At 43.8% G+C, this 24,944-nt stretch overlaps 1 protein-coding gene across 2 annotated transcripts in view; it reads left to right on the plus strand.

The window, feature by feature from the left end:
- The first annotated feature begins 2,501 nt into the window (after positions 1-2,501).
- LOC140191674 (uncharacterized) overlaps positions 2,502-24,944 on the plus strand; it is a 58,477-nt gene continuing 36,034 nt past the window's right edge. For both annotated transcript variants that reach the window (XM_072249295.1, XM_072249296.1), the window contains exons 1-7: positions 2,502-2,583; positions 8,515-8,605; positions 11,829-11,949; positions 12,601-12,764; positions 17,113-17,163; positions 19,270-19,418; positions 23,438-23,633. In XM_072249295.1, coding sequence (XP_072105396.1) covers positions 2,564-2,583; positions 8,515-8,605; positions 11,829-11,949; positions 12,601-12,764; positions 17,113-17,163; positions 19,270-19,418; positions 23,438-23,633 — 792 coding nt within the window. In that variant the 5' untranslated portion in view covers positions 2,502-2,563. The remainder of the gene's footprint in view (positions 2,584-8,514; positions 8,606-11,828; positions 11,950-12,600; positions 12,765-17,112; positions 17,164-19,269; positions 19,419-23,437; positions 23,634-24,944) is intronic.

The following is a 24,944-nucleotide window of genomic DNA, read 5'->3' on the forward strand; positions in this document are numbered from 1 at the left end:
GTCCCCAGTCAGTTCAGATTGGCAACATCTCCTCCACGATCTCCATCAGTACAGGAGCATTGCAGGGATGTGTGTTTAGCCCCCTGCTCTACTCGCTTTACACCTATGACCGTGTGGCTAAGCACAGCTCCAACACCATATACGTTTGCTGACAACACCACTGTTGTGGGCTGTATCAAAGGGGGTGATGGATCAGCAAACAGGAGGGAGATTGAAAACTTGGCTGAGTGGTGTCATAACAACAACCTCTCACTCAATGTCAATAAGACCAAGGAACCAAGGAGAGGGAAACCAGAGGTCCATGAGCCAGTAATCATCGGAGGGTCAGAGGTGGAGAGGGTCAGTAACTTTCAATTCCTGGCTGTCACTATCTCAGAGGACCTGTCCTGGCCTAGCACATAAATGTAATTATGAAGAAAGCACAACAACACCTCAAGCAACACACATCAAAGTTGCTGGTGAACACAGCAGGCCAGGCAGCATCTTTAGGAAGAGGTACAGTCGACGTTTCAGGCCAAGACCCTTCGTCAGGACTAACTGAAGGAAGAGTAACAACACCTCTACTTCCTTAGGAGTATGTGGAGATTTAGCATGATATCAAAAGCTTTGACAAACTTCTATAGATGAGTAGTGGAAAGTATATTGACTGGCTGCATCACGGCCTTTGAGCAGAAAATCCTACAAACGGTACTGGATTTGGCCCAGTACATCATGGGTAGAGCCCTCCCAACCATTGAGCACATCTACATGAAACGCTGTCACAGTAAAGCAGCCTCCATCAGAGATCCTCACCACCCAGGTCATGCTCTTTTCTCACTGCTGCCATTGGGTAGAAGGTATAAGAGCCTCAGGATTCACATCACCAGGTTCAGGAACAGTTACTATCAACCATCAAGCTTTTGAAGGAAAGTGGATAACTACACTCATTTGCCCATCCAATGAAAAGTTCCCACAAGTAATCATCTCATTTTGACTCTTTATCTCATGTTCTTGATATTTATTGCTATTTATTTATATTTACATTTGCACAGTTTGTTGTCTTCTGCACTCTACTTGATCTTGCATGCTGAGTATGCCCACAAGGAAATGAATCTCAGGGTTGTATGTGGTGACATATATGTACTTTGATAATAAAACTTACCTTGAACTTTATACTCTAAATCATTGCAATCCTCTACAGAGTAGAGGTGATGCCATACTTTTCTAGTAATTGCACTTACATGCAGGTCCACTGAAGTGATAACACTGAGGAATTTATTGTTACCAATTTATCAATACTCCACAAGGTTCCTCTCTGCATGATCTCCAATTGCCCACGCTACCTCCCTTATTTTTTTCCATGTTCTACCTTCCTCTCCTATCAGATCCCATCACTGCAGGTTCCTCCGAGGTTCAATTCAAGATTCAAGATTGTTTAACGTCATTTCTGGTACACCAGTGTAAAGGAGAACAACATAATTGTTACTCTGGATCTGATGCAGCACTAAGTAAAACACAACAAGATAAATAACACAATAATAAACAAAAACTCAATAAATGTAAATGCATAACATAGATTATATACACAGATTGATTATATGTCCATACAGTGATGCTGGGCACAGGAGTGTCTGTACGTTAGGTGACTGACAGGAAATGATAACGTAGTGGTGGATGGGGGTGTTGATGGGAGAATAGCCAGGTCGAGGTGTTGACCAGCCTTACTGCTTGGGGAAAATAACTGTCTTTGAGTCTGGTTGTCCTGGTGTGGGAGTGGGAGAAACAGTCCATGAGCAGGGTGGGTGAGATCCTTCATGATGTTACTGACCCTTTTTCCAGCACCTTTCTGTATATTCCCAACCACCCTGGTGATGGGGTGGAGTTACGTCTCTAGCAAAGGAGGTGTAAGGCACTCTTCCCCTCTGCTAGCCTGCAGGTCACCCTTGGGCAAGGTGTAGCACCTGCTTAGCCCCTCACCCCCGATCAGGGTCACGTTAAGCCATGGGAGCCATCACAAGTCCTGGTTATGCGACCACTGATACCGATACATTGGTCCTGCCGAAGGATCTCTGCCTGAAACGCCGGCTGTTTACTTTTTTCCATAGACGCTGCCTGGCCTGTTGAGTTCCTCCAGCATTGTGTGTGTGTTGCATCTGCAGATGTTCTGGCGTTTGATGGTCATAGAAAGACCATGATCGCCCACGTCAGATTATCAATGGAAGGGCCTATTCCCACCCTTCCCTCCTGGATCTGCCCTTTCCCAGCCAGCTCTTGCCCTACCCTGATGAAGGGTAACATTTACCTTACCCTTTTGCACTAATTTCAGTAATTTTATGTCTTGCACTGCCGCAAACCCTCACATTTTACTGTCTGAGTAGGTGATAATAAATTTGACTCCCAGATCCGCCGATACTGTTTTTTAAAAATCCGTTCCTTTAAGAGGCCTAACAGACCTCCCCTTTAACGTGACGTAAGGATGACGTTTCAAAGAGATCAGCCAATGGCAGGAGGAGTTTGTGGCGGTTTTGCAATTTGAACGGACGGCCGGCCAGCCGGGCGAGCGAGCGATCGATCGATCGGGGAAATGTTGGTCGCGGCGAGAAGGTGAGTGCGACCGCGGACAACCTGGGGTCCGGGCGCTGAACCCTGACGGCTTCTGGTTCCAGTCTTACCGGTTCTGTGAACCGCTCCTCCTAAGTCAGGGCTGTAACCCTCCCGATCCTCTCCGGTACTGGCCCCTCCCTCCGCGGTTCCAGGGGGCCTGCTCCAACCCACAGCTTGCCCATGGACCTTCCCCACCAGATCCGGGCTCCTAGCAGCTCCCCACCCCACTTGATCCAGGCGGCTACCACCACCTGGAGTCTCCTCCCGTCCGGTCCAGAAGGGTCCTGCTCTCCTCCCCACTGTCTTCCCCCACCAGGCCCGGGCGCCTGCCGCCACCCAGAACCGATCCAGGGGTACTGCCCTCCTCCCCCATCCGGTCGCCGTGGCCTGCTCTCCCCACAATCCCATCCCGTCACGTCCCATTTAACTACTTGTTCCCCCATATCCCGCGGCTCAGCCTCCTTCAACCTCTCCCTACTTCCTCCTCACCGGGTACCTACTGTCAGAGTAGCCTGTGGAAGTAATTAAAGTTTAAAATAAATTTATTGTCAAAATATACACGTCACCATGTACAATCCTGATATTGATTTTCTTGTGGGCATACTCAACAAATCATTGCTATAACAGAATCAATGAAAGACCGCGCCAACTAGGGCGTTCAACCAGAGTGCAGAAGACAACAAACTGTGCAAATGCAAATATAAATAAATAGCAATAAATAACGAGAACGTGAGATGAAGAGTTCTTGAAACTGAGTCCATTAGTTGAGGAAACATTTCAATGATGGGGCAAGTGAGGTTATCTCCTTTGGTTCAAGAGTCTGATGATGGAAGGGTAATAACTGTTCCTGTAGGTGATGGATGCTGCTTTCCTACAAGTGTTTCATGTAGATCTGCTCAACGGTGGGAGGGCGTCTTATAGGATTTTCTGTGCAAAGGCATTGGTGTTTCCTTACCAGACTGTGATGCAGCCAGTCAATATACTCTCCACTACACATCTATAGAAGTTTGTCAAAGTTTTTGATGTCATACCAAATGTCTGCAAACTCCTAAGTAGAGACACTTTGTAATTACACTTGCGTGCTGGGCCCGGAACAGATCCTCTGAAATAATAACAGAGAGGAACTTAAAGTTGCTGACCCTCTCCACCTTTGATCGTCTAATGAAGACTGGCTCAGGGACCTCTTGTTTCCTCCTCCTGAAATCAATAATCAGTTCTTCGGTCTTGCTGAAATTGAGTGAGAGGTTGTCGTTATGATGCCTCTCAGCCAGATTTTCAATCTCCCACCTGTAAACTGACTCATCCCCACCCTTGCTTTGGCATTTTGTGGATTGTGCACACAGTGGCCACAATACTTTAGTGACAAAGGGAATAGAAGATGTTATGAAAAGGCGAGTGACCACCCTGAGTTCCTGCTGTGTGCCCCGGGGAACATTGTAAACAATTTTTAAAAAAGTCAGAATCATTTTTAGCTCAGAAGTGACGAGCACAGCACAAAAAAAGACCCTCGCCTCTTTGTAGCCTTCTAAAGCAGAGTACAGCCTGAGAAATGCTTTCAGAAAGTCTTTACTCTTGTAATGTGGGGCAATAGTGATGAAATGGACAGCACGCTTTCACAAACAGCCGTGAAATACTGACATTGGTGTAATTCAGATTTAGAGATACAGTACGAGCTACTCAATTACACCCATGTAATCAATTTACTAACCTGTATGTCTTTGGAATGTAGAAGGAGAGGCCCACGCGGTCACGGGGAGATTGTACAAAGTCCAGAAAGCGGCAGGAATTGAATTGGGCTTGCTGGTGCTGCAATACTGTTGCGCTAACCAGTACGTTACAGTTCTGCCCCGAGGGTGATACGGCAGCTAATGATGTCCTTTGTGCCAGAGCAGGGGTTCCCAACCTTTTTTGTGCCATGGACCCCAGATTGGGAAGCCTTGTGCTAGAGAGTAAAGACATTGGCTTGTTTTTATTTCAGATTCAGATTTATCATCGCTGGTATACGTCATGAGGTTTGTTTTGTGGCAGCAGTGCGTACAGTGCAATACATAAAATATCTCCAAGTTACAAAGACCATAAGACACAGGAGCAGAATTAGGCCATTCAACCTGTCGAGTCTGCTCCACCACTCCATCATGGCTGATACCAGATCCTACTCTATTCCATACAGATAGGTATAAAAAATAGACAAACTGTGCAAAATAGTGTAGTGTTCACAGACTGTTCAGAAACTGGATGACAGAGCGGAAAGAAGCTGTCCCTAAAACGTTGACTGTGTGGGAATGGGACCTGCTCTTGGGGTTTCACGACTGGCCGATAGTCGATATGCCAAGGATGCGGCCTAAGAGCTTGGCTCGCCTTTGGGGGTCTGAGATCTCATGGCTCCGGAGACGGGTGGACTGAAGGTCAGTGTCTCTGCAGGAATCTGCTGTGTTGTGGGAGATGGAAGATCAACAGCAGCGAGCTGGCTGTGTGCCCAGACACCCAAGCTCTTTGGGCACAGAGCTCGGAAAAAGCGACGCAACGGTCTTTTAACATTGTAAATCAATGAGTTGTTTATGTCTCCCCTCTTGCTGTGAAACGGAGACATCTCTTTCTCCCTTATTAGGGAGGGAGAGAAGGTGTGGTATGTCAGATTACCAGGTGAACGAGTAGTCTTTGGGGTACTGTAAGTCTGTGTCTTTGCTGATGCTTTGCTGCATGCCTGAGTGCTCGGTGGGGGGTGCCGATGCATTTTTTTTTACTGGCGGGGAGGGGGGATCTTTGCTCGCTGCCGCTAACGCTGGGGGGGGTGTCTTTGGGGTTCTAACATTTAACTGTCGTTCATTCTTTGGGGCACTCCTCTGTTTTTGTGGATGTTTGCGAAGAAAAAGTATTTCAGGATGTATATTGTATACATTTCTCTGACATGAAATGTACATTTGCTGAGCCTGCAAATGCTCCTGTACCTCCCTGCTGATAGTCGTCCTATCCTGGGTCCTCAATGATGGATGCCATTTTTTTTTTTTTGAAGCATCACCTTTTGAAGATGTCCTGGATGCTGGAGAGGCTAGTCCTCATGATGGAGCTGACTGAGTTTACAACCTTTTCCGATTCTGTACAGCGGAGAATCCATACCAGGCGGTGATGCAGCCATGGTACATCTGTTGAATGCTGGTTGTTTTGTGGCACAGGTATAAAACAGTTTTAGAACATTACAGCGCAGTGCAGGACCTTTGGCCTACGAAGTTCTAAGAACAGAAATCTTCAGCTTAATGCCTCATTGGAAAGAAAGCACCTCCAGTGAAATAATTACAGGGATTTCAGCTGCAACTCATTGAAGTGAACCTTAAACACACAACCTTCTCATTCCTATCTTTATGTATTTGGACATAACATTATAAACTATCCCAAGTCATTTCACGGTCAGAGAGGAATGATCAGACAGCCATGCGAGATATTAATGCTGCCACGGACGGTCCCAAGCCTGGCTGCAAAAGGAGGAGGATTGGGCATGGGGCCAGCAAACCCATCCCGTAAAACACCTAGAGCTACAGAAACACCAACAGAAGTTCCAAATACCTCATCCCTGGGAGAGGAGGGACTTGTGCCTCGAGGGCATATGAAATCGTGGTGAAAGCCGCAAGTCTGTGAAAGTCACAGGACTGATCATCCTCCTGTCATCCAGGAAGGAAGAGAAGGTGGTGACCTGCAGGCTAGCGGAGGGAAGCAGAGCCTGACACCTCCCATGTGAGGCATCATAGTCAAGGGTGCGTTTTGCAGAAATGCTTAAAGGAAAGAGCAAGAGGCTAAGGGAATAAATTCAGAACTTTAAGTAGAGAAAAGGAAAAGGAGATCTAAATCTTTTTAAAGTGTCTACATTATCTCAAACTCTTTTTCAAGTTGAAACAGAACTAAAATGTTGACTTCTGTTCAAAATCCGCAGAAAATATGAACCAGAGGTTTGAAAAATAAAGCCACTGAAAATACTCAGGACAGCCAGTATTGGTGGAGGGAGGAAGAAGGTACTTTTCATTAAAGTTAGTGAAAATTTAATGAGTGGTGGAGAGAGCAAAGGGAAAGTTCTGTTCATTGCATCATAGAAGAACATAAACACCAGAAAATCTGCAGATGTTGGAACTCCAGAACAACACACACAAAATACTGGAGGAGCTCAGCAAGTCGGGCCGCATCGATGGAGATGAATAAACAGTCAGCCTGAATTATTCAAGAATATAAAGACAGTATTTCAAGATATATGGCAATTTTTTTTTGTATGTGCACTTTGTTCAAGTTCATTGACATCTGGCTGTATACACAGTACTGCCGCAATAAACAAATTTCATGATATACTTGTATGTGAGTGATGATGAACCTGATTCTGATATAGATACTGTAAATAGATATATGGTTTATTGATCCCAAAGGAAATTACACTAACTCTATTGTGGACTAAGAATGGGAATGGGGCAGGGAGAGGGAAGCGCCAGAGAGAGATTCTGTAATGATCAATAAACCAATTGTTTGGATTCAAATGACCTTGCCTGGTGTTTCAGGGCTGGATGTGTCTGCACCCGCCCCTGGCACTCCTCACCCACCTGCCCAACACCCCTCCACCCTTGCCATTCCCAACATCCTTGCTCCCGCCAGATTTGGCATAGTACTGTATATACACCAAATGAAGCAACATTCCACCTGACCACGGAGCACCCACAAAACATGTATCTCACACAGCACCTAAAGCAAAATAATACCATAAACAAGTTAATAAAATATAATTCAAAATGCATGTGGTGCACAGCACTGGTAAACAGCTCGCTGACTGAGTGATGAGACCTCGGTGGTGACAGGGTATTCATTAGTCTCACAGCCCGAGGGAAGAAGCTGTTCCCCAGTCTTGCAGTCCCACTCCTGATGCTCCTGTACCACCTCCTTGATGGTATTGGATGCTTCTACACCTTCTTGAAAGAGATTGTTGGATGGGTGGTAGGGATCATTAACAATACTTTTGGGCCCTTCATCTACAATGCTCCCAATAAATGTAACAAGTTGGGGTGGGGGGAGATACTGGTTTTTACTATCCTTTGTAGGGTCTTGTGGTCTGATACCTTGCAGTTTCTGTACCACACGATGCTGCCAATCGATGGTGCTCCTGCAGAAAGTTGTTAGAATGGGTCTGGGGAGCCTTGTACACCTTAATCTCTTCACATGGATGGGAGTTTACCATCTTTGTGTGTAGTTTTTCACTGGATCTGCTGAGTTTCTTTGTATTTACTGTGAATGCCCTAAAGAAAATGAAACTTGGGTAGTATATGGTGACATATATGTACTTTGAAAATAAGTTTACTTTGATAATTTTACTTTGAACTGTTGATAGTTTAAAAGAATATTAGAAGGTGGTCTAAAAGAAGTATACTTAAATGAGTTTAGAAAGTAAAAACTGTCTTCACTAAAAGATGAGATATGGTTTCTCAAACTTCACTGGAAGATTGTAGAAAGTGCACATTGTGTCTAAGCTCGAGCTCTACCCCAAGGGTGGAGATGAGGAAGAATTTCTTTGGTCTGTGGAATTCATTGCCACAGATTACTGTCAAGTTGTGGATATTTAAAGCAGATGCTGATAGATTCTTCAACAGTCAGGGTGTCAGTGCTCCAGGGTGGGGGTGGGGAGGCAGGAGAATGGGGCTGAGAGGGAAAATAAATCTGCCGTGATCGAGAGGTGGATATCCTAATTCTGTTCTTGTGTCTTAATCCAGTACACAGTTTGAATGGATGTGTAGCAAGTTCCAGATGATGGCTGAACTGTCTATCCTGTGGCTTGGGAAGATTGAGAAATGACTTATAAATAAGAATCTTAGAATCTGTATTGTACACCATGTTTCTTTCCAAAGTTGTGTTGTCTTTGACGAGCCCCAATGACTGATAAATGGTGCTAACTTCTTAACATTTCAGGCTGCTTAAAGAGGTAGAAGCTGCAAAGAATCTTTGCAAAGAAGAAGAATATGTAACAGAAGAAGGACCCACTGTAGTTCAGCATGTAGTTGTGAGTTTTGCCTTAACTATTCAGTCATTCATTCATTCATTATGGGCCATGTCGTATGATGTAGGCGATCACGGTCTTTCCACGACCTTGATTGTTCTTGGCAAATTTTTCTTTAGAAGTGGTTTGCTATCGTCTTCTTCTGGGCAGTGTCTTTACAATATGGGTGACCCCAGCCATTACCAATACTCTTCAGAGATTGTCTGCCTGGCGTCAGTGGTCACATAACCAGGACTTGTGATCTGCACCGGCTGCTCATACAACCATCCACCACCTGCTCCCACAGCTTCACATCACTCTGATCGATTGGAGGGGGGGGGGGGGTGGAGGAGCTAAGCAGGTGCTACACCTTGCCCAAGGGTGACCTGCAGGCTAGTGGAGGGAAGGAGCACTTCACACCTCCTTTGGTAGAGACACATCTATTGTACACATGGCAAATAAATCTATTCTTTATTTTTCTTTATATTTGAGAGCTTTCCTGGATTGTGTGTCCACAGTATTCCATCTTGCACTGAGTGAGAACATGTTCCATTGTCCACCAGCATGAGGAATGGTGACCTGGGCAAGGTGTTGTCCTGCTGCCATAGAAACCATAGAAACTACAGCACAGAAACAGGCCCTTTGGCCCTTCTTGGCTGTGCCGAACCATTTTCTGCCTAGTCCCACTGCCCTGCACACGGACCATATCCCTCCATACACCTCCCATCCATGTATCTGTCCAATTTATTCTTAAATGTTAAAAAAGAACCCGCATTTACCACCTCGTCTGGCAGCTCATTCCATACTCCCACCACTCTCTGTGTGAAGAAGCCCCCCCTAATGTTCCCTTTAAACTTTTCCCCCCTCACCCTTAACCCATGTCCTCTGGTTTTTTTCTCCCCTTGCCTCAGTGGAAAAGGCCTGCTTGCATTCACTCTATCTGTACCCATCATAATTTTATATACCTCTATCAAATCTCCCGTCATTCTTTTATGCCCCAGGGAATAAAGTCCTAACCTATTCAACCTTTCTCTGTAACTGAGTTTCTCAAGTCCCGGCAACATCCTTGTAAACCTTCTCTGCACTCTTTCAACCTTATTTATATCCTTCCTGTAATTTGGTGACCAAAACTGAACACAATACTCCAGATTCGGCCTCACCAATGCCTTATACAACCTCATCATAACATTCCAGCTCTTGTACTCAATACTTTGATTAATAAAGGCCAATGTACTAAAAGCTCTCTTTATGACCCTATCTACCTGTGACGCCACTCTTAGGGAATTTTGTATCTGTATTCCCAGATCCCTCTGTTCCACTGCACTCCTCAGTGCCTTACCATTAACCCTGTATGTTCTACGTTGGTTTGTCCTTCCAACGTGCAATACCTCATACTTGTCAGTATTAAACTCCATCTGCCATTTTTCAGCCCATTTTTCCAGCTGGTTCAAGTCCCTCTGCAGGCTCTGAAAACCTTCCTCACTGTCTACTACACCTCCAATCTTTGTATCATCAGCAAACTTGCTGATCCAATTTACCACATTATCATCCAGATCATTGATATAGATGACAAATAACAATGGACCCAGCACTGATCCCTGTGGCACACCACTAGTCATTGGCCTCCACTCAGAGAAGCAATTCTCTACCACCACTCTCTGGCTTCTTCCATTGAGCCAATGTCTAATCCAATTTACCACCTCTCCATGTATACCTAGCGACTGAATTTTCCTAACTAACCTCCCATGCGGGACCTTGTCAAAGACCTTACTGAAGTCCGTGTAGACAATATCCACTGCCTTCCCTTCATCCACTTTCCTGGTAACCTCCTCGAAAAACTCCAACAGATTGGTCAAACATGACCTACCACGCACAAAGCCATGTTGACTCTCCCTAATAAGCCCCTGTCTATCCAAATGTTTGTAGATTCTGTCTCTTAGTACTCCCTCCAATAACTTACCTACTACTGACGTTAAACTCACCGGCCTATAATTTCCCGGATTACTTTTCGATCCTTTTTTAAACAACGGAACAACATGAGCCACTCTCCAATCCTCCGGCACTTCACCCGTAGACAGCGACATTTTAAATATTTCTGCCAGGGCCCCCGCAATTTCAACACTAGTCTCCTTCAAGGTCCGAGGGAACACTCTGTCAGGTCCTGGGGATTTATCCACTTTAATTTTCCTCAAGACAGCAAGCACCTCCTCCTTTTCAATCTGTACAGTTTCCATGGTCTCACTACTTGATTCCCTCAATTCCATAGATTTCATGCCAGCTTCCTTAGTAAATACAGACGCAAAAAACCTATTTAAGATCTCCCCCATTTCCTTTGGTTCCGCACAAAGCCGACCACTCTGATCTTCAAGAGGACCAATTTTATCCCTTACAATCCTTTTGCTCTTAATATACTTGTAAAATCTCTTTGGATTATCCTTCACTTTGACCGCCAAGGCAACCTCATGTCTTCTTTTTGCCCTCCTGATTTCTTTCTTAAGTATTTTCTTGCACTTCTTATACTTCTCAAGCACCTGATTTACCCCCTGTTTCCTATACATTTCATACAACTCCCTCTTCTTCTTTATCAGAGTTGCAATATCCCTTGAGAACCAAGGTTCCTTATTCCTATTCAATTTGCCTTTAATCCTGACAGGAACATACAAACTCTGCACTCTCAAAATTTCCCCTTTGAAGGCTTCCCACCTACCAATCACATCTATGCCAGAGAACAACCTGTCCCAATCCACGCTTTTTAGATCCTTTCTCATTTCTTCAAATTTGCCCTTGTCTCTACACCAGGACGGTGGGGAAGGGATTGGGTAGAGGCTCCTTCAGGAGTGTAAATTCGCCTTCTCAGCAGGCAGCTTCTACAACAAAAGGCTGCTCTTTCAAACCCTTCACGATTTTTAAATTAGTTTTGTACATTTTACTCAGTTATTTTATTTAGAGATGCAGCGTGGTAACAATTTTTAATAAAACTCTCCCTTTTCATTCATGTAACACCAGACCTGATGGATTTCTTCATTCAATAACTCTTCATTATTTTGTTCTTGTGTCGAACAGAACCATGAAGAATGAATATGTTTGCTCTGACTCGAATTGGGCTTTTTGTTTTCATTTATTCATGGGATGCGGATGTGTACTTGAGGAAAGGCCTTTGAGATTTTACCCAATGTGTATGCTAAAATTCCTCACTAACCAACATCAACAGGAAAACAAGTGTGACCTATCACCTCCTGTCCTTTAGGGTTTCCGGAGGAAACAGAAGATGATGTTTCGGCAGCTGAAGACATGTGCTTTGCTGTTGGATCTGGTGAAAAACAGTGATGCCAATGGGATTAAAGAAATTGACCAACCGCAGGATATCCGTGAGTTTAGGGACGCAATTGTGTTTGAGGAGATTCAGGGGGTTGGAGTTGAAGGGGCAAGAAAACCTGTCTGTTGTGCCGTCCACTTTTGAACAAAAACTGGGGTTTTATTTATTTAATTAAGAGATGACGAAAGATTTGAGACTTGCTTCAGCTGCAAGGTACTGTAAGTTATCACAACTGACCCCATGACATGAGTAGGTCAGAACTTTAGACACTGGAGCGTAGGAAAATGAATGGAGATTTGATAGAGGCATACAAAATTTTGAAGGGTATAGATAGGAAAATTGCAAGTAGGCTTTTTCTACTGAGGTTGGGTGAGACTACAACAAAGGGTGAAAGGTTAAAAGTTTAAGGAGAACATCTTCACTCAGAGGGTGGTGAGAGTGTGGAACAAGCTGCTATCGGAAGTGGTGGATGTGAGTTCAATTTCAACTTTTAAGAGAAGTTTGGTTAGGTATATCGATGAGAGGAGTAGAGGGCTATGGTTCAGAGAGGACAAGGCAGAATAATAGTTGGTCACGGACTAGATAGGCCAAAGGTCTGTTTCTGTGCTGTAGTGCTCTGTAACAGTGGATGACGTGAGGCTTACTTTGTCCCAAGGAAGTGCTGAACATTGGACCCATTAATGAAGTAACTTCATTTCCTCAGAGCTGAAAGTCAATGAAATGAGGCAGAAGTGGAAGAGCTTGAAATCAGAATGTCGAGTGCAAGAAGAGGAGCTTCAAAACATGTCCACCATCCTACAGAAATTCCAAGCTCTCGAGGCAAAAGAGCAAGCTTTGAAGGATGCTATCCAGTTATATGAAGCAAAGGTAAATGGATGCTGATTTTACATGAACTGTTGTGTTCACTTTGTTGCCTCCATGTCCGCATGGTAGTGTAGTGGTTAGCACTACACTTTACAGTACAGACAACCTGGGCTCAATTTCTGCTGCTGCCTTTAGGAGTTTGTATGTTCTCCCTGTGACTACATGCTTTTCCTCTGGTTCCACCCCCCCCCCCCCCCCAATGGTCCAAAGACATACCGACTGGTAGGTTAATTGGGCATTGTAAATTGACCTGTGATCAGGCTAGGATTAAATTGGGGACTTGCTGGACGGTGCAGCTCGAAGAACCAGAAGGTCCTACATAACCTGTACCTTGTAGCTGAAGCGATAAATTACAACAATTACAGCACGGAAACAGGCCATCTCGGCCCTTCTAGTCCGTGCTGAACTCTACTCTCACCTAGTCCCACCGACCTGCACTCAGCCCATAACCTTCCATTCCTTTCCTGTCCATACATCTATCCAATTTAACTTCAAACGACAACATCGAACCTGCCTCAACCACTTCTGCTGGCAGCTCGTTCCACACAGCTACCACTCTCTGAGTAAAGAAGTTCCCCCTCATGTTACCCCTAAACTTTTGCCCTTTAACTCTCAACTCATGTCCTCTTGTTTGAATCTCCCCCACTCTCAATGGAAAAAGACAACTCTATCTATCCCCCTCATAATTTTAAATATCTCTATCAAGACCCCCTTCAACCTTCTATGTTCCAAAGAATAAAGACCCAACTTGTTCAACCTTTCTCTGTAACTTAGGAGATGAAACCCAGGTAACATTCTAGTAAATCTTCTCTCTATTTTGTTGACAGCTTTCCTATAATTCGGTGACCAGAACTGTACACAATACTCCCAATTTGGCCTCACCAATGCTTGTACAATTTCAACATTACATCCCAACTCCTATACTCAATGCTCTGATTTATAAAGGCCAGCATACCAAAAGCTTTCTTCACCACCCTATCCACATGAGATTCCACCTTCAGGGAACTATGCACCAGTATTCCTAGATCCCTCTGTTCTACTGCATTCTTCAATGCCCTACTATTTACCATGTACGTCCTATTTTGATTAGTCCTACCAAAATGTAGCACCTCACATTTATCAGCATTAAACTCCATCTGCCATCTTTCAGCCCACTCTTTTAACCGGCCTAAATCTCTCTGCAAGCTTTGAAAACCTACTTCATTATCTGCAACTCCACCTACCTTAGTATCATCTGCATACTTACTCATCCAATTTACCACCCCATCATCCAGATCATTACTGTATATGACAAATAACACTGGACCCAGTACAGATCCCTGAGGCACACCACTAGTCACCGGCCTCCAATCTTACAAATAGTTTTCCACCACCACCACTCTCTGGCGTCTCCTATCCAGCCACTGTTGAATCCATTTTACTACTTCCATATTAATACCTAACAATTGAACCTTCTTACCGACCTTCCGTGTGGGACCTTGTCAAGGGCCTTACTGAAGTCCATTATGACAACATCTACCGCTTTACCGTCATCAACTTTCCTGGAAACCATTTCAAAAAATTCAATAAGATTTGTCAAACATGACCTTCCACGCACAAATCCATGTTGACTGTTCCTAATCAGACCTTGTCTATCCAGATAATTATATATACCATCCCTAAGAATACTTTTCATCAATTTACCCACCACTGACGTCAAACTCACAGGCTGATAATTGCTAGGTTTACTCTTAGAACCCTTTTTTAAACAATGGAACAACATGAGCAATACGCCAATCTTCTGGCACCATCCCCGTTTCTAATAACATTTAAAATATTTCTGTCAGAGCCCCTGCTATTTCCACACTAACTTCCCTCAAGGTCCTAGGGAATATCCTGTCAGGACCCAGAGACTTATCCACTTTTATATTCCTTCAAAGCTCCGGTACTTCCTCTTCTTTAATCATCATAGTTTCCATAACTCCCCTACCTCTTTCCCTTATTGTACCCAATTTTTAGAGAAATTAAAAAAAATGTCTGCATTCTGAGTTCAAGCCTGTTTGTGAGACTGGGACATAAAGTCTAGCCTAAATTTCTTGGCGCAGCACTAAGAGCATCTTATAAGACCAGAAGACGTAAGAGCAGAATTAGGCCATTCGGTCCATTGAGTCTGTTCTGCCATTCCATCATGGCTGAATTATTTTCTCTCTTGACCCAATTCTCCTGCATCAGCTTTGATGTCCTTACTAACCAAGAATCTATCAATGTCCACTTTAAATATACTCCATGTCTTGACCTCCACAGCCGTCTGTGGCAATGAATTCCACAGATTCACCACCTTCTGGGAAAAGAAATTCCTCCCTGTCTCTGTTTTAAAGGGCCTGAGGCTGTGCCCCTTGGTCCTAGACTCCGTCACTGTAGGAAACATCCTCCCCACATCTACTTTGTCTAGGTCTTTCAACATTCAAAGCAACACACACAAAATGCTAGAGTAATTCATGAGGTCAGTCAGCATCTGTGGAAATAAATAACCAGTTGATGTTTTGGCCAAGACCCTTCTTCAGGATTGGAAAGGAAGGGGGATGATGCCAGAATGAAAAGGTGAAGGGAGGGGAGGGAAAGGTGATAGGTGAAGCCACAGGAAAGCATCTAAGTCGGTTTCAAAGAAATCCCTCTCACTCTCAAAATTCTACCAAGTATAGCCCTTGAGCCATGAAACGCTCCTCATTCCTGGGATAATTCCCGTAAACCACCTCTGGACCTGCTCCATTACCAGCCCATCCTTTTGTTAGATATGGAGCCTAAGTTTGATCCAAGTGCCTTATAAAGCCTCAACATTACACCCTCGCTTTTATGGTCTAGTCCTCTGGAAATGACTGCTAGCATTGCATTTGCCTTCCTTACTACTGACTCAATCTGCAAGTTTACCTTTAGGGAATTCCTGCACGCGGACTCTTCGAGTTCCTTTTTTCCTCCTGTTTCTGAATGTACTCTCTTTTCTTTTCAAATCTTTTTATTGTTATATTATACAAAAGAAATAACACAAGTACATTGAAGTAACAACACTTACAATGTCTTAAAAGAGACATTATCTTAAAGATTGAAAAAAAATTTGTGATAACAAAAAAAGCCTACTAAGCAGAAAAAGTGAGGGAAAAAAACCCATTAGGTGTGCAACCCCAGAGCCATGCATCATATAAAAAGCTTCTAAAAATAAACATCAAACTGCCAGCAAGGAAAGAAAATATACCAAAAAGTTTATAGTGTACTCTCCATTTAGAAACTATTCTACACCTTAATTCCTCATACCAAAGTTCATGACCATACACCTAGCTACACTTTATGCAACCTGCCACTTCTTTGCCCATTCTAATCTGTCCAAGCCCATCTGCAGACTCCCTGCTTCCTCAACACTACCTTCTCCCGTACCTATCTTCGTATTGTCTGCAAACTTACTATCGTCAGAGAGAGAAAGCGGGGAGGTTCTCTGCTGTCAGAGATGCCATTCTTTCTGATGAAGCATTAAGTATCTCACATTACTACTTGTGTGGAAGTATTATTACAACATACCACTCTTGGAGTATTGTGTTCAGCTCTGGTTGCCTCATTATTGCAAGGATGTGGAAGCTTTAGAGAGGGTGCAGAGATTTATCAGAATACTGCCTTGATTGGAGAGCATGTCTTATCGGTTGAGCGAGCTGGGGTTTTTCTCTTTGGAGTGAAGGAGGTTGAGAGTTGTACAAGATAAGAGCCATCGATCCAGTGGACGGACAGACAGGCTTTTTCCCAGGATGGAATTGCCTGATACAAGGAGAAATAATTTTAAGGGAATTGAAGAAAAGTATAGGGCAGATATCAGGGTTTTTTTTTTAAAACGCAGAGTGGCGGTTGTGTGGAATGTAGAGGCAGGTACATTACGGACATTTAGGAGACTCTTAGGCACATTGATGATAGCAAAAATGGAGGACCTTGTGGGAGGGAAGGGCCTGGGTGTGCTGCAGTGTTCTGTGTACCTCTTCAAAGAGATGCCTAATGCCCTATTTATCTCCCAACCACCTTCAGTTTAAACATGAAATCTGGTTAATAATGTGTTTGTTATGGGAATTTGCTGCCATCTGTTTTTGCATTACAGGAGTTGCTGCATCTTAAAAAAGCATCTTGTTAACTCTAAACTGTTTTGGCATGCCCTTTGATCATGAAAAATGTAATGTAAATGTTGTCTTCCCTTCCTAAAGTTCTTCAGAAATAATAAATTTTGTCACTGTATCTGCTATGTCCTGTATGTATTGTGTTTTGCATACATGGGTGTGGTTGAATGACAAATTGAACTTGAAAACATGTTAATTCATTTTCATTATCTCTCTTTAAACAGAAAAGACAGCTTGAAGAGGTTGCTCACCAAAAGAGGTTACAGTTTCAGGAGGTAAGTCTGTAGAGGTTTGCAGCAGTCATGTCTGTTAAGTTCCCTGAGGTGAACTGTTGGGTTATTGCAATAATGCATCAGCTTTGGTGTTTGTTTTATCTTGAGCTGTTCCATGATTGGCAAATTTACTTAATTAAGTTCCTAACTCAAAGATTGAACCTAAGCCCTGGGTTGTCTGACCATTAATAGTAACCCTTAGAGCAGGGATTCCCAACTTGGGGTCTACGGACCCCTCGGTTAATGATAGGAGTCCATGGCATAAAAAAGGTTGGGAGTCCCTGATCCAGAAAACTATCGCCATTCCTCTTAACCTCATTCTCTAAGCCATTGTGGAACTTGCCCTAGATCAGTGGTTCCCAACCTTTTTCATCCCATGGGCCAATACCATTAAGCAAGGGATACGTGGACCCCAGATTGGGAGCGCCTGCGGTAGACTGCACAGCATTATGAAATCATAAACCACAGAAACAGACCCTTCAGCTCAACGAGTCCACACCAATTACCCATTTATATTAATCCCATCCCCATGAACTCCCCTTCCATCAGGGGTTCCCAACCTGGGCTCCAGAGACTCTTCAGTTAATGGTAAGGCTCCATAGCATAAAAAGGTTGAGAACCCCTGCCCTAGATTCTTCCACTGGGCTACACACTGGCCAGTGTTGTTTTTTTCTTGTTGCATATCACAACCTGACCTAAACATCATAGCAAATTCCTAATGCATGTACTGTATGTGACATATAAAGTTGATGTATAGTATCCAATTATCCCATCAACCTGCAGTCTTTCAATGTTAAAGTAAATTTATTATCAAAGTATATATATGTTACCATATACTACTTTATGATGTGAGAAGAAACTGGAGCATCTTGTTGAAACTCACACAGTTATAAGATTGTAAAACAAGAGCAGAATTAGGCCATTCAGCCCATTGAGTCTGTTCCACCATTCCCATCATGGCTAACTTATTATCCCTCTCAACCCCATTTTACTGCCTTCTCCCCATAACCGTTGGCGCCCTTACTAGTGAAGAACCTATCAACCTCTACTTTATGACTTTGCTTCCACAGCCATCTGTGGCAAGGCAATGTACAGATTCACCACCTGGCTAAAGAAATTCCTTGTCATCCCTGTTCTAATGGGGCACTACTATTCTGAGGCGGTGCCTGCTGGTCCTAGACTCCCCCGCTATATGAAACATCCTCTCCACATTCATTATATAAGCCTTTCAATGTCCACTAGCTTTCAATGAGATCTCCTCATTCTTCTCAACTCTAGCTTGTACAGGTCCAGAGCTATCAAATGCTCCTCATACATTAACACTTTCATTCTTGAGAACTTCTTCTGGACCCCCTCCAATGCCAGTGCATCCTTTTTTACGATGAGGGGCCCAAAACAGAGAATGTGCCAACTCTGCGCAAGCAGCACTCGAGATATTAATTGATCTTGGGTCTCTGGTGCTATCTGCCCCACAATGTCACGTGCTAATGGGGATAAGGTACATCAAAAAAAACCAGAGAATATACACACAGTGGACATCTTATTAGGGACGACCTGTACCTAACAAAGTGGCCATTGAGTGCACGTTCATGGTCTTCAGCTGCTGTAGCCCGTCCACTTCAAGGTTTGACATGTTGTGGGTTCAGAGATGCTCTTCTGCATCTACTGTTGTAACGTGTGGTTATTTGAGTTACTGTCAGCTTAAACCAGCGTGGCCATTCTCTGACTCACTCATTAACGAGGCATTTTTGCCCACAGAACTGCTGCTCACTGGATTTTTTTTTTCACACTATCCTCTGTGAACTCTAGATTCTTGTGTGTGAAATTCCCAGGAGAACAGCAGTTTCTGAGATACTCAACCCACCCCGTCTGGCATCAGCAATCATTCCACGGTCAAAGTCACTTAGATCAGATTTCTTCCCCATTCTGATGTTTGGTCTGAACAACAACTGAACCTCTTGACCGTGTCTGCATGCTTTCATGCATTGAGTTGCTGCCACATGATTGACTGATTATAAATCTGCATTAATGAGCAGTTGAACAGGTGTACCGAATATAAAGTGGCCACTGAGTGTGTATCGAGAGCCCAATTGTCTACTTGCTGTCTAGGAGCAGAAACTGGGATTGGCCGAAGAGAAGAGTCTGATTGAGAAGGGCATTGAGGAATGCTCCCTGTCTATAAGCAAGTGCCATGCCTCGATACAACAGGCACAGCGAGCAATCCAGCTGATGGCGAGGAAGTGTGGCTTCACTGACAGGTAAGTAGTACAGCATCAGATATTAAATGGTTATGGTTATAACAATTAACTGTTCAAAGTATTGGTGGGCTGTAGACAATGGGATCATTCCCCAACATAGATTTTATGTCCAATCACACCATGAAGGGATTTCACACACATCACAACGACGAATCTTTCAGGAGCTAACCATCGGCCAGCGTATCAGCCACAGAGGCTTTAGGCCAGCGGTTCCCAATCGTTTTTATGCCACGGACTAATACCCTTGAGCAAGGTTTTGTGGATCGCTCCTTGAGAACCCCTGCTTTAGGCAAAACTGCTTCAGAGTTCAATATATTTTCTTACTAAAAAGAATCTTGCCAGATCATAGGAAACACAAGTGACCAAACACAAGATTCTACAGATGCTGGAAATCCAGAGCAACACACACAAAATGCTGGAGGAACTCAGCAGGTCAGGCAGCATCTATGGAAAAGAATAAACAGTCAATGCTTTGGTGCTGATGAAGGGTCTCTGCTAGAAACGTCAACTGTTAATTCCTCTCCATAGATGCTGCCTGACTTGCTGAGTTCCTCTGGCATTTTGTGTGTGTTACCAGTGACCAAAACTGTTGCAAGTTCTGATTCCGGGATGTACACCAGAAGCGCTGCGTTCACACAGCCCTCAGCATTGTTAAGGCCCCCTCCCATCTGTCCCACAATCTTTCTGACCTACCATCAGGCAGAAGGTACTGCAGTATAAGAACAAAGTTTGTTGTGCTCGATAACAGCTTCTTCTCCCAGGGTGTGAGACTTCTAAGCACCTGCTAAACCACCCAGTACACATTATTTATAACAGCATTATGCTGATTATATGTTGTATATGCACAATATGTCAACTTGTACATCTACGGTAATTTGTTTACATTATTATGTTAATATTATTTTATGTGCTGTGTGTGATATATGCACTGTGTTTTTGCCCTTGGTCCCTGAGGACTGTTGTTTCATTTGAACCCAAGATCCACTCTGCCGGCCACCGGCGTAAGCAAAGATCCCACCCGCTGCGGATGTTCCCTCTTCTCCCCCTCCCATCGGGCGGCCGAGGCAAACGCCCGAGAGAGTCTACTGACCACCAGGCTCAAGGGTAGTTTCTACCCGACTGAAAAAAACCACTGAACCGTACCCCCGGTGCGATAACACAGACTCTCGACCTCGCAATCTACCTTGCACCGTACGGACTGCCTGCAACGCACTTTCTCTGTAACTGGGAAACTTTATTCTACAGTGTGTAATCGCTTTATTTTTCTTTTTTTTTTGCTTCTCGATATAGGATTCATTGTCACAGAGCGGAGGGCAAGGTACTGGGTGTATTTAAGGGAGAGACTGACAGGTGACAGACTGTCAATAAAATTATGATGGGTATAGATAGAGTGAATGCAAGCAGGCTTTTTCCACTGAGGCTAGGGGAGGAAAAAGAAGAGGACATAGGTTAAGGGTGAAGGGGGAAAAGTTTAAAGGGAACATTAGGGTGGGGGACTTCTTCACACAGAGAGTGGTGGGAGTGTGGAATGAGCTGCCAGACGAGGTGGTAAATGCAGGCTCACTTTTAACATTTAAGAAAAACTTGGACAGGTACATGGATGAGAGGTGTATGGAGGGATATGGTCCAGGTGCAGGTCAGTGGGACTAGGCAGAAAATGGTTCGGCACAGCCAAGGAGGGCCTAAAGGCCTGTTTCTGTGCTGTAATGTTCTATGGTTCTAAGAGTAAGTGATGGCTGTGGTTAGTGGTTGGGTCTTTTGGCTGTTCATTCTCTCTTTTTGCAGTTGCCACTTGTTCTCTGCAGCACAGTGGAGGTTGTTTACTTATCAAAATCAGGTTTAGTATCACTGGCATATGTTGTGAAATATATCCTCCCCTCCACGGATGATTCCTGGCTCCTCCAGCATTCAAATTCTAGTTTAGTTGCCATTCGACCATTCATGTGTATACAGCTAAACAAAAGAGCCTTCCACTGGGGCCAAGGTACAAAACACACACAGTACATGAGGTTATGATAGCACACACTGTCACAAAATAATATTAGCTCAAGACCCTGAGTGTCATGGCCTGAAGATTGATGGTGCATAGGCTGTTGTCCTGGAGCCATGCTTCTGCAAGAACAAGCATGCAGCAGTTCCTCATCTCGCACTGGGTCATCTGCACATGAAAACAATCCAGCTTGTCTTTCAGGGAGCGAACACTGGAGAGCAGTACCGATAGGAGAGCTGGCCTGCAAGGGCCATCCCCTAACCCAGCACTGACTCCAGCGTGCCCGCCACGCCTCTGTTCTCTCCCACTAACCGCTCCCTGGGTGGCTATAACGGGTGACGCTGTGGTGTGAGAACCTGGTCAGCGCAACAACCGAGGCCACGCAGCTTCCCCCCATCTCATTTAGTTGCATGTCAGTCTCAATCGAGATTCTTGACTTCTGCCCACATGTGCTTGGTGTCATTTCATGTTACCAGCAACTATTCAAAACTCATTAGATTCTGGACTAGTTCCTGAGGATTGGAGGGTGGCTAATGTAACCCCACTTTTTAAAAAAGGAGGGAGAGAGAAACCGGGGAACTATAGACCAGTTAGCCTAACGTCGGTGGTGGGGAAACTGCTGGAGTCAGTTATCAAAGATGTGATAACAGCACATTTGGAAAGCGGTGAAATCATCGGACAAAGTCAGCATGGATTTGTGAAAGGAAAATCATGTCTGACGAATCTCATAGAATTTTTTGAGGATGTAACCAGTAGAGTGGATAGGGGAGAACCAGTGGATGTGGTATATTTGGATTTTCAAAAGGCTTTTGACAAGGTCCCACACAGGAGATTAGTGTGCAAACTTAAAGCACATGGTATTGGGGGTAAGGTATTGATGTGGATGGAGAATTGGTTAGCAGACAGGAAGCAAAGAGTGGGAATAAACGGGACCTTTTCAGAATGGCAGGTAGTGACTAGTGGGGTACTGCAAGGCTCAGTGCTGGGACCCCAGTTGTTTACAATATATATTAATGACTTAGATGAGGGAATTAAATGCAGCATCTCCAAGTTTGCGGATGACACGAAGCTGGGTGGCAGCGTTAGCTGTGAGGAGGATGCTAAGAGGATGCAGAGTGACTTGGATAGGTTGGGTGAGTGGGCAAATTCATGGCAGATGCAATTTAATGTGGATAAATGTGAAGTTATCCACTTTGGTGGCAAAAATAGGAAAACAGATTATTATCTGAATGGTGGCCGATTAAGAAAAGGGGAGGTGCAACGAGACCTGGGTGTCATTATACACCAGTCATTGAAAGTGGGCATGCAGGTACAGCAGGCGGTGAAAAAGGCGAATGGTATGCTGGCATTTATAGCGAGAGGATTTGAGTACAGGAGCAGGGAGGTACTACTGCAGTTGTACAAGGCCTTGGTGAGACCACACCTGGAGTATTGTGTGCAGTTTTGGTCCCCTAATCTGAGGAAAGACATCCTTGCCATAGAGGGAGTACAAAGAAGGTTCACCAGATTGATTCCTGGGATGGCAGGACTTTCATATGAAGAAAGACTGGATGAACTGGGCTTGTACTCGTTGGAATTTAGAAGATTGAGGGGGGATCTGATTGAAAAGTATAAAATCCTAAAGGGATTGGACAGGCTAGATGCAGGAAGATTGTTCCCGATGTTGGGGAAGTCCAGAACGAGGGGTCACAGTTTGAGGATAAAGGGGAAGCCTTTTAGGACCGAGATTAGGAAAAACTTCTTCACACAGAGAGTGGTGAATCTGTGGAATTCTCTGCCACAGGAAACAGTTGAGGCCAGTTCATTGGCTATATTTAAGAGGGAGTTAGATATGGCCCTTGTGGCTACGGGGATCAGGGGGTATGGAGGGAAGGCTGGGGCGGGGTTCTGAGTTGGATGATCAGCCATGATCATAATAAATGGCGATGCAGGCTCGAAGGGCCGAATGGCCTACTCCTGCACCTATTTTTTATGTTTCTATGTTTCTATTCCTCTTGTGACTAATTTCTGTTGTTTCTTTTTCATGCAGCATACGCCCTTGTGATTTCCACACCCTGTCTAATCTCCACCAAATCCTAGAGACGCAGTCAGGGGTGAAAGTGCTGGCACTCTCTGAAGATCAGGTCACTCTACAGTTTGATCCCCGCTTGCTGATCCCCCTGACCAAGCTCACTCCACTTGTGCTGACGATAACCTGGACTAGCAACGAAACAGCAAAGCTTGAGGTACCCAGATTACTTATTTATTTAGAGATACAGCCCGAACACTGAGCCGCACCACCCTGTAACCCACTGATTTAACACTAGCCTAATAGCAGGACAATTGATCGACAAACTGTCTACTGTAGAAGCAGATGTCTTTAGACCTGCACACTAATTGAAGAGTTAACCAACTTCAAAATCTGCATCCAATCCTCCATCATAAAAGTCAAATTGAGTTCCTTTTCCCAATCCTGTTTAATCTTAGATAAAGGATGCTTATCCCATTGTAATAATAAATGATAAATTCTTCCAATAGAACCCTTGATCAAAGGATTCATACTCATAATAGTATCTAACAGGTCAGCCTCCAATATGTAAGGAAAATTACGTAAATATTTTTGTAAAAAATGTCTAACTTGAAGGTATTGCAGAAAGTGTGAGTATGAAAGAGAATATTTATCAACTCTTCTTCAATTTGTGCTAGCCATTCATTGCTTCAATTTAAAATTGTACATCGTTATCATTTGACGAAAGAGAGACTTTCCAAAATCTTTTCTATTGTTGATAGTCATTGTGATAGATGTAAAACTGAGATAGCTACACTGACACATATGTTTTGGTCTTGTTCTATATTGGAACAGTTCTGGAAGTCGGTTTTTTTCAACAATTTCTAAAGCACTTAAAATTAATTTACAAACTAATAAATTAACTGTGGTTTTTGGAATAGTTCCTCAAAATATTCATGGTATTTCTGTGTCTGACCAGCATGTTATTGCATTTGTTACATTGATAGCCATTTTGTTGAAGTGGAAGGATACATCAGCTCCCACTTTGTTACAATGGTTCTCTCAAGTGATGCTATGTCTTAGTTTGGAGAAAATTAGAAGTCGAACCTTCGAACCTTTATTTGATTTTGAGAAAAGATGGGGCTCATTTGCTCGTTATTATCATTTGAGCTAATTGATAGATTTTTTCCACGATCTAATTGTAAATTTTTTAGTATATTTTCTTGCTGGCGGTTTGATGTTTATTTTTAGAAGCTTTTTGTATGACGCATGACTCTGGAGTTGTACACCTAATGGGTTCTTTTTTTCTCTCACTTTTTCTGCTTAGTAGGTTTTTTCGTTATCACAAAATTGTTTTTCAATCTTTAAGATAATGTCTTTTTTGAGACATTGTAAGTGTTGTTACTTCAATGTACTCATGTTGTTTCTTTTGTATAATATAACATAAAAAGATTTGAAAGACCTGCACACTAAAGTCCCTCTGCCCTTCAGCAACAATTTGTTGCTGTTGGGTTAAACTGATTTTCAGCACACCACTCGTTTAAGCTGC

This window comes from Mobula birostris, chromosome X (assembly GCF_030028105.1).
Source record: "Mobula birostris isolate sMobBir1 chromosome X, sMobBir1.hap1, whole genome shotgun sequence".
NCBI classification, from domain to species: Eukaryota; Metazoa; Chordata; class Chondrichthyes; order Myliobatiformes; family Myliobatidae; genus Mobula; species Mobula birostris.